The 10,939-nt window shown below is 40.8% G+C and overlaps 1 protein-coding gene across 3 annotated transcripts in view; it reads right to left on the bottom strand.

The window, feature by feature from the left end:
• ZC2HC1A (zinc finger C2HC-type containing 1A) overlaps positions 1-9,464 on the bottom strand; it is a 58,397-nt gene extending 48,933 nt beyond the window's left edge. The window contains exon 1 of one of the 3 annotated variants that reach the window (XM_044424502.1): positions 9,340-9,463. In XM_044424502.1, coding sequence (XP_044280437.1) covers positions 9,340-9,355 — 16 coding nt within the window. In that variant the 5' untranslated portion in view covers positions 9,356-9,463. Of the gene's footprint in view, positions 1-9,303 lie in introns of all 3 variants that reach the window. The other 2 variants (XM_044424501.1, XM_044424503.1) reach the window with 2 other exon arrangements.
• Positions 9,465-10,939: the final 1,475 nt, after the last annotated feature.

Raw genomic sequence — 10,939 nt, forward strand, 5'->3', positions numbered from 1 at the left:
TTGGTGATGACCTATAAAGCCCTAAATGGCTTGGGTCCTGGTTACCTGAAGGAGTGCTTACCTCCATATATGCCCGCCCGCCCCCTGAGGTCAGCGGGAGAGGCCCTTCTCCAGGAACCCACCGTGAAGGAAATTAGGAGGGTAAGTACTCGGAGGAGGGCTTTCTCTGCGGTGGCACCCAATCTATGGAATGTGCTCCCCAGAGAGGTCCGCCTGGCGCCGTCGTTATTTGTTTTTCGGCGCCAGGCAAAGACCTTTTTATTCAAGCGTCATTTTAACTGTTAATAGTATTTATCTATTTTATTCTTTGGCCAGGGCGACTTATTTTATATTGTTAACTTGTTTTATATTGTTAATTTATAGTATTTTAATTGATTTATTTGTAAGTCGCCCTGAGGCTTCGGCGAATGGGGCGGCATAGAAATTTTCTAAATAAATAAATAAGCAAGCAAGCAAGCAAGCAAGCAAGCGTGGGTCTGGTCAATGCATGAATGTGAGACTAGCTGGGAAGCAGCTGGGAATCCTATGTACCTAGTTGTGTGTTCCATGACAGAATAAAGGTGGAACATAGATGTTCTACATAATAAGTAAAGTATATTACATATTTATATTAAAAGGTATCTTATATATCATATGACCTCCTTTTAGCATGCTTAGCTGAACTTGAGCAACGAGAGAGAAGGAGCAATAGAATAAAACTCAGGTTTTGCACACAGCTTTTTTTAAAGTTAGAGCTAAAATGGCCATATTTGCTCAAACCTATTATGGGGAATTCCAAATTATCATTCACATGAATGTTTGACAGATTTAATAAACTCACCAGGAGGAACAGGTATAGCAATGTGTCCAAGCCTGGACTCCTGGTTTCTCATTTATCTAATGTCAGTGTCTAAAGCCATGGGTTTGAAGTTGGTTTACAATTCCTGGCTTGTGTGAGAGTGACAAGTCAGCTGCAGTTGTAATGCTAAACTTATTCCTCAAAGTAAGTTCCTGGTTACTAAAGGAGCTCCCACTGGCAGTAGAAACAATAAAAAAGCAACCAGGCAGCATGTAACTGCATGCATTTCCATGCTTGATTATGAACAATAAGCCAAGATTCTTCATAGTTCTCCTTTTGTGTGAATGCAAACAATATTTAATCAATAAAATTTTGACTGATTAGTAAGGTTCTCCTAAATAATCAGATTTTTTTTTTAATTAAGTACTTACAAAAGTGACAAATGGCAGGACCAGTCTTAAAAGAAGTTTCCTTTGTCCTTTTTTATATAGGAGAGACTGTTCTTGTTGTTCTAAAGCTCTCAACATTCTGGAGCAGAGGTGGCTGCAGCATATGGGAAATCAGTAAAAATCACTTCCTTTCCCATTTCTGCTGATAGAAGCCTCTGCTAGATTAAAAAATTGTATACAACTCAAAGAGAATTTTTTTATTGTTTTTATATCACATTCATTCAGCTTGTTTGGATATTTCCCACCTTCTGTAATCTATACTAATCCTAGATGTTAGCCATTTTAAATTTATCTATTTAAAGTTTTTCTACACCAAGCATCCTCATACTTTTTCAACAGGGGGCCAGTTGAAGGGTGGTGGCGACACATGGGTGCCCGGTGGCGCAGGCCAGTGAGGGAGCGGCGTGCGCATGGGAGGCGGCGGCTCGTTTGCTCGCTTGGAGATCTCACAGCAAGTCCAAAGACCTCTCTGAGCGAAGCCACCACTTCCCTGCCCACACAGCAAGGCGGTGGCAAGCGCATGTGTGGGGGAGGCGGGCAGCAGCTTGCTCGCTTGGAGATCTCCCGAGTCCAAAACCATCTCTGAGTGAGCAAGGCACCGCCTCCCCACCTGTGCAGCCAGGCGGTGGCTAACGCACACACGCGCACGGGAGACAGGCGGCAGAAGCAGCGGGAATGGGGAGTCCAAAACTTCTGAGGCAGGCTGGATCTGGCCTGCGGGCCATGGTTTGAGGACCCATTTTCTATACCATCATTTATTAAAAATTTCATGATAATTTACAAAATTTTAGAATAGCCATTTAGAGCAGCCGTTCCCAACCTTTTCACCTTGGAGAACCCCTGAAATAATTTCCATGTTTCAGGAAACCACTGCATTAAAATTATTATAAACAACAACCACAATCACAGCCTCTCAGTTCAGCCTATGCACATGCCACAACAGTTAATTTTATATTAGATTTGTTATTATTTATTAATATGGCATACCACCCTTCCTATAAAAACTGCTTTACAGAGAAAAGGCCCTTCTAGCCCAGCCTGATTTGCCTATGGAAAGGATCCACCAGCCAGGTATGAAGGCAGCAGTTGCTTCTTCTTCTTTGACCCAGCACTGTGCCCCAGAAACAGCCACCTCTGCCAATGGAGGTGCCACCGGTGGCCCTCCACTTTCTCCTTCTGCTGTTCACTGACAGGGGCCAGTTTCTCACCCCATCACTTCAGTGGCCAGTGCCATCTAAATCATGGAGTATGTGATAAAAGAAGGGTGCAAGATAAGGGCCATCACCAGTTGTTTAATGTCAGGCATGTGGAATCGCTGCTGTGCTGCTCCCCATGAACCTGAGGCGGGAATACTTCCCACTCCAGTCCCTTCCCTCATGGGCAAGGATCTCCCTGGCCTCCCCTCCCATCTTCTAAGCAACCAGGGTTGGCAGAAGCACTCCTCAGGCAATGTTGGGTATGTTTATATTATAAACACAAGCACACATGAATGTGAAAACACAATGCTTTTTTCTCTTTCTCTGTCTTTTGTGGATTCTGGTTGAGAAAGGTTGGTTTACAGTTTAAAGTACAGTTTTTCAGCACACCTTAGTATTACAGCATTCAAACTCAGAAAGACACAAGCAGTCCCTCTTCCCCCTAAAGGAGGAGTAGCAGATATTGCACTTACATAAATTACACTTATTTAAATGTGACTGTGTTCCTTAAAAAATATCAAGCAAATATTTAATTTGCTTAATAGCCCTTATAGCAACAAAGTAATGCAAATATTGTTTTATATGACATTTTTAAGACTGTCACAAAACAAGGCTTCATATGACATAGCAAACATGCTATAGAAGAATGGCATAAAATTACTTGCAATGAAGAACCCACCAGGGCAAAACTTTGTGTAATGTTTATTCAAAATCCACTAAAGGGTGTGCAGATCAAACTGGCAGGTTAAGAAGGCAATCTAAAGTTCTGTGCTACAAAATAGCCAGTGTAATCTATTTGACAAATTTTGACAAGGGAATCTTTTTTCAAACAAACACTTACCAGATGGGTACGAGCTAATCTTTCTATCTACCACAGAGGATATCATTTATCAATTAACCTCCCAAGATTCCTTTGATAAATTAGGGTGCAATCCAATTTGGATGCTTGTAAGCCTTCAAACTTGGAGGATTACAGGCATCCTATTCAGGGAAGAAGGCGTGTGAAGGTATTACTGTGTAAAACTGATAAATGATGCACTTCAGATCAGGAGGGGAAAAGTGACCACCAGGTTACATCTTATCTTGGCAGAGCCTGTCTCCTCTGTTTCCTATGTCACAGGTGTTGTTGTTGTTAGTTACGAAGTCATGTCTGACCCATCATGACCAATGGACAAATTCTTCCAGGTCTCCAGGTGGTGGTCTATGTCACAGACCACCACCTAAACCCTGTCTCTGAGGTTGTTCTTGTGACCTGACATCAAGACACAGATGGTACACTTCTTTCTGCACTAGCTGCAAGCATGGGAGGGTGCTCCAAATGTAGAGACCAAGCTACAGGGCTCATGCCTGAGTCTCCAAAAAAAAAAAAAAAAAAATCTATGGCCATGTAGTTACTCACTAGTATCCATAGCATTGTGCTGTTGGTGAGTTAAGGCTTAAAGAAAAATGCCCCCAAAATCAATATGAAGAGTAAAATACTGCATAGGAGATGTAAAATTCTAATCCTTTTCTACAGAATTTATTCAACACACACAAGTTTAGGAACCCAGATCATTACTACTTTGGGTTTAGTGTTGGTTCTGCTGTAGCTAAGATTGTTCTGATTCAACCAAATAAATCTTCAGTAACTCATTCACAGAATAAAATGTAAATGAAATTTATTGCAGAGTACAAACTTGCATAAATGTGAGTAAATGATGGATGACAGACAGATCAATAATATATCAATATCTTATTCCAGATCACAGCTATCTTGAAAGTTTTAAATGAATAGCACATTATTTCATAGTCTCAATTCTAATACATACTAAATAGAACTATGTATAGGAAGCAAAAATATAGCAAGGAAATACAGGGAAAATACTGTGTTTATCTAATTACCACTTGGTATTGAGAGTAGCAATATAATTTAATTTTAAAGGTTACATTTTTAAAACTACCACATTCATTCTCTTGCACATATACCATTCATCCTCTTTCTCTGGTCCAAACATCTCCAATCTGATGCTCTCCAAATGTTTTGGCCTATAACCACAATCATCCCTGAAAAAGAAACCTGAAAGCAGGAGTTAGCACATCATGTGCTGTACTCAATTGATGTCTTCTATCCTTCCCACTGTGAGCTTTGATAGCTACCTCACTAACTTGGGTTATTGTGGCGCTCCAAGAAAAGAAGAAAGTGAAGGTAGCAATGAGAAGTCTTAATGGGATAAATGGATAGGTAATTGTCTTGTAGTGTTTGAGCCAGCCATCTACCAATGACAGAAGTTCAGAACTGCTGCACATGTTATCTGCACGTTGTTACTTGCTTTTCGGCACCAGGCCAAGACCTTTTTATTTAAAAGTTATTTTAATTGTTAGCTGTTGATTATTTATTTATGGGGTTTTATATTGTGCCGAGATGTCTCCGGGTTTTTAAGGTTAATTGTGAGTACAGTTTGTTTTGTAAGCCGCCCCAAGGCTCTTTGCGAATGGGGCGGCATAGAAATGTTTTAAATAAATAAATAAAATGTTCGCCAATCAAACTACCAGCTAAGCACAGTGTAAGTCTCTTCACACATCTTCTTGAGGCAATAGCAAGAACAGTAGTGGTACATAATTTCTGTAGTGTGTGCTATTGTATATTTGTGTATAGGTATCCCTCAATTAATGCTGTTAATTGATCACACAATATTGCTGTGTATATTAAAACCACAATCAAATCTAAAAATTAATGGTGCAAATTATAAGCCTCACGATTTGACTTCCAAAGTACAGGTAAAGAGATCTTGTTACATCCTTGTAAAGCCCTTGAGTTCTCAGTTTGGTGGACAAGCAGTGGCTTCATTTTAAAATCTCCATTTGCATTCCCTTCAAGCATAATAGTTATGAGATCTTTTGATATTTTATAACAAAGATGTGCTGCTTGTTTTGATATAAAAGTTCTAGATGGCATTTTTCTCAGAATAGGGCAGTTTCATTTATGTTGAAAATTTGGTGGTAATCGTAATTATTTTCCTTGATAATTTTCTGCAGCTCAGCAGGAAATGCAAATACAGCGACTTCATCGGCACTTTTAAATCTTTTAATTAAATCAAGTTTTTTACCTAAGGATATTACTTTCCTTTTCCTTTCTTTGCCTGGTGCTCTGATTCTTTGAGATGGTCAATGGGTTCTAAAACTTACAATGAATAATTGGAGTTCGTAATACAAACACCACCAATGCCAGCCTCGCAGGAGCCCTGAGATCACAGTTGGGTGAGAGGAATGATGTTATGATGCCCACGACTGCTTGTGGCAAATTTTAAAAGGTGTGTTAATTAAAATTCTGTCACATATATCAAGGGATTGCTACAATTAATTTTACCATGTTAATCAAAACCTGCATTAATAAAAACTGTGTTAAGCAAGGGATACCTGTATATATGAGAAGGCAGGGTGAGGAGCACAGAGATTGTACAGTACACAAAAGATTCTAGATGCATACATGCATTGATAATAAATACTTGCAACTCAATTTAATCTGTGGACCCCAGTTCCTTAAGTAATCTGCTTTATGTGGGTTTTGAGATCTCTGCCATGAATTTTCAATGTTTTCTTCAGAGAAGAGAATTTTAGACTCAGTTTTCCATCTCTATGGGTTTTCTAGAATGTCTTCAAAGTAAGTTATTAATACCATGCTATATAAATGTGGTACAAGAAACAATATGTAGCCAGAAGCAGGGTCCATTCACTGTTGACTATCTTTTTGTTATTCCGTTGTGGTTCTTATCCCTCTGTATTCCAGACTATTAGATATGCAAACATGGGCAGGGGCCTTGAAAGCACATGCAATAGCTGTACACTCTAGATCACCAGTGAGAAATTTTGGCCAAACAGCCACATGTGGACAAGGGAAAAGATGTTAAGGGTTCTATGCAAGGAGAAGGTACCCCCCGCCCCCCAAGCACACATTCTTTTCTCATGTACAGACAGAGACAAAGCTCTGGAAAGTCAGCTCTGCATGTCCCTCACCAAAGAGAGGCACATGCAACCAGCTTCCCCAGAAGCTGCTGTGTCAAGGCTCCCACTGCCCTGAAGAGGCAGGTCCCAAGGAAGACAGCGCTATACAGTCCATGTCTTTCAGAAAGGCAAGGATGCATGGGTCCAGGGTATCTCCTGTGAAAGGTAATATTCTGTGACCACTGTGCCATTACCTCTGAGTGCCATTCCTGGTCAGTGCGCCTTAATCCTGAGCCCCACAGGGAACCTGGTTAACTATCAAAATTTAGTTATTAAAAACTTGACAACCTTAGCATGTACTGACCCATAAGTCAAAGGAAAGAAGTAAAAACTTTCAACAGCCCTCATATTTATAGAAACTGAGCTCTATAGCAGTCTGTAATATATGGCCTATTTTCTTCACCAGACTTCAAAGTCTACTTTACAGAAATCTTAAACCAGCAGTGCTGCTTTAGTAATGCTACTTCCCAGCCCTTGAAGAGAACAGATGTATCCATAAATTTCATACATACAGTTTCTGAAAGCAAAGCATGCTTCTAATATATCAGTATTTCTTACTCAACATTTATTCAAAATCAAGTGCAGGAGCATACATTCATCTCCACAGGAAGGCACTTTAAGACTGTCAGTGAAATAAACAAGTATTAAACTATTATCCTATGCACAATCCTGTATCTGGAAATAAGCAACACTGAAGTCACACTTTTTGACTACCATACTTTTTGGTAGATAACTACAGAATTGTAATATTAATAAAATTTGTATATTCATAAAATCAATAGTTCTAAATAAAATGTAAACTGAACATGAGTAACGTCAGCCATTCTGAATAGGAAGTCCATGTTTTCTAAGAATTTAAAAATTCAAGTCTGATTTAAACAGGATTATTCATCCCCTATATCTGCAAACCTAGGGCCTGCTTGGAAACGGTTGCAAGGATGAAGGTAGGCTAATCACACTTTTTGCTTGCTGAACTGAAAATCCTAAGAGATAGGGCAAGGACCTCTGATGGCACCCATGTGCCATCTGTCTGAACTTCCCATATTAACCCCTGACATGAAATGCAATCACTTAGTCAAGAAAAGTGACTCCCAGAAAGTTGTTAACTACCAACTACAGATCACTTGCATTACTTCTGTTTTTGGTCCCAGGCAAATATTCTTAATAAGAATACTTTTTAAAAATTATGTACATTTATGTTGTAAGTATAACCTGCTTAAACCAAGAATTATTCATAAATCTGACACACATATTTTCAGACATGAAGTTATTTGTAGTAGTTCTGTGTCTTGTGGGTGGAATCCTATGCATGGTTAGCTGGAAGAAATCCTACAAATCCCAGCACTCCTCAGAGAACTGACTGGAGAATGCTGGGAATTTCAGCAATGTCTTCTGCCTAAATATGCATAAGATTGTGTTTTTAAAGGCAAATGGTTATAATTCTTGTGTGTCTAATGACTGTAATGAAATTTAAGCAGCCTATAGATGGGTCTGCAGCTCAGATAGGTTACAGTCCTACGAGGCTACATTTTCAATTTTTTCTTGAGGTCTGATTATTTCTACATTTTTCTTAGTAAAAACATGCCCTCTCCTATAATGCAAGAAAAGTCAAACATTGTCAGTACGAAAAAGCATTTGTCTGCTGTGATTACTGTAAAATTAACACAAAGAGAGAGAAGGTGACAAGATGACAAATAATGCTGTCATCATTCATGGAATATCAGCTATCCAGGGCAAAAACTAAATGAGTATTCTGTTGGTTAACTGTAACAAGAATGCTTCCCTCTACAGAGGGAAGAGGTAATATACTACATTTTCTTAAAGGAACAAGAAAACTATGTATTCTCAACTTAGCCATACAAGGTCATTGCTTTGGAATGAGGTAACAATGACAAGCCAGAAAAGCTTCTCAAGAAATTTCCTAGGCTAGCATAGGGCCCATTCCAAGACCACAAGGTTTAAGCATTGCCTCCCACAAATAACACTGCAATAATCCTACCCCCATTTTACTCTGTTTTAATTGAAAGCTAAAATCTACACAGACTAGCAGACTTGAATTAAAAATAGTTATCTGGAATTTTATGCTTTTATTAACCATGTGACATATTTTAGACTGGAAAAAAATAAATTTTAAATAGTAATAATTTAACACAATGTACAACCATTTTTCTTTTTTCCACTATCATCCTTGGCTCAAATCTGTTAATAGATGCAATATAATACAGAGATGAGTCATTTATTAAGATAGATTAAAAAGAAAAAACCCTGAAACTTCAAAATCTGTCAGTCTTAGTTGTTTTAAACCGGTATTGTTCTGCAGCAATACATGTCTAGAAAATCCCACACTAATAAAAGGGACCTTTTTAGACTCCCCGCCTCCCGTTCCTCAACTTTTGACATTCCCAATCAACCTCTCCTTGGTAAATACACGCAATCGCCCCTGCCAGTCTGCCTTAGGGCCCTGCGGCGATGGATTTTGTTAATAGGGAGTGACAGGAAAGCAGGGCCACCTGAGACTGAACCCCTAAAGGGCAGCAGTCCCGCTAGCAAACGGGGAGAAGAGATGGCGGTGTACAGAGGGCTGGAGTGGGACGCACTTCAGAGGGGCGTGGACTAAGAGGGCGACCCTCTCCCCATACCGCCCCTTCCCCTTCAGCGCCTCCCAAGCGGAAAATATGGAAGGGTAGAGGCATATCAGTGAAAGGTGGGGTTCGCGTCTTTCTCATCCCTCCCCTCATCCTGCGCCGACTCCCCACTTCGCCTTCAGGGCACACCCTCTCGCCCACCCCCAACCTGGTACGAACACAAAGGCTCGGCCTTGCCTCGCTACTCTCAGAAAGTCTACCGTCCTTTCTAAGAGACAGGGCGGCTGGGCTCTCGCTTTCCCCAACAGACCGACCTTCCTCTTCTGTGGTTTCCTTCAGGCCACGCTTACCATCCAGCACTTCCATGGCGCACCACACCTGCCCCCTCTTCCTCCGACTCCTGGTCGCCGCCGCTAATAGGACCGCTGCTGTAGCAACCCGGCCACCTCCCAGCTGCGAACATTCCCCGCGCCCATTGGCTTCCCACTAAACCGAGGGGTGGAGAGCAGGGCGGCGCGGCGCGCAGTGCGGGTGGGCCAGGGCGGACTGCGCTGGGCTGGCTGCTTTAGACTCGTCCTCCAACGTTGCCGTTGCATCCGGAACGGGGCGTATTCTCGTTCGCGTTATCTTAGTCTGGCAGCTACGCCTTTTTTCCTTCTGCATTTTTTGCTTTAGATGCCAAAGACCAATCCTTGTTTACTCTCCCCATTCGTGTCTTTTCCATAGTGTAAAAGTGCAAGGAGGGAAGAAGAAACTGCCAGACACAGATTTACGAGGAGATCCTATATTCACTTACTTGCCAGTAAGCTTGATTTAATGTACTGAGACAGACTTCAGAATGGATGTTTATAGGATTGTCTTCCTCTGCTCGTGTCTCTCATGTTTCTCATGTAAAACATTTCTCATGTTTTACTGTAGGTTCTTTTCTACATCTAAATTGACGCACATTCGTACACAATACACACGGCAGGTTTTGTTATGTTTTTTCTCTACATCCTAGCAGCGTGACAAGCAGAAATGCAAGAAATGTTCTATTCCAGTCTACTTTTCTGCGTGGAATATTTCACATGGAGGAACATTTTTAAAAATAAGTTTTCCTCCCAAATGCAATATGAAGGTGCGGGGTGACAAGAAGAAATGCAAAATAAAGCCTTTCCGGGCATGTATACTAAGCAAGAGTTCTGCCTGAATGGTGGCGTCATGGATTGTAACTCATGCACTGCGGGATGTGCAGCTGCCATTTAGAATATGCCACTTCCAATTGGGTGTTCACTGTGTCATGCAAACCCAGTCATCATGGCATATTTGAGGGTGAAACAGCTCTTGCATCACCTCACCACTGATCAAGGGTTGTGAGAGTTGTTCAGCACCTGAGTAACTGACAGTTTTTATCTTTGTACAACACAGCACAACTCCCAATTATGTATTCTGCCCAATAATATTTCCCCACAGTTATTGCCCTGTGGAATTCCCAAGCTCAGTTTAAAACTCTGACTGGATCTGGACACAATGCAAATATGTTGTCTTCAAGTGGTGTTGATTATTTTAGAGGGCTTACATTCCCAGAACTCAGGATTTCTTCTCTATGTCCCAAATGTATATGAAGACAGGATGGTCCATATCTAGCTGCAGAACTCTTTTAGTCACTTCTCTACAAAATACTTTGAAATGCTAATAAGCAATAATGAAGAAAAAAAAAAGCAGGAGGAGGGATGCTAGGGTGGAGGGCATCCACAAGAATTAACATAAGTAACACAACACATAATTACACTAAAGAAATTGCTTCTACAAGATGTAGTGGCAAGAAGCAGTTTAGACTGCTGGTCTAAATTGTTGCATTGTCTCTAGCATCAGAAGAAATATGTCTTCGAATAGTTCCTGGGAAACATGACTGCTAAATGAGATAAGATTCTGGTTCTGGCCTTCCCACAGGTTTCTGGTTAGCTATTG

The sequence above is a fragment of the Varanus komodoensis genome, unplaced genomic scaffold (genome assembly GCF_004798865.1).
Source record: "Varanus komodoensis strain SLA01 unplaced genomic scaffold, ASM479886v1 scaffold14_1, whole genome shotgun sequence".
Lineage (NCBI taxonomy): Eukaryota > Metazoa > Chordata > Lepidosauria > Squamata > Varanidae > Varanus > Varanus komodoensis.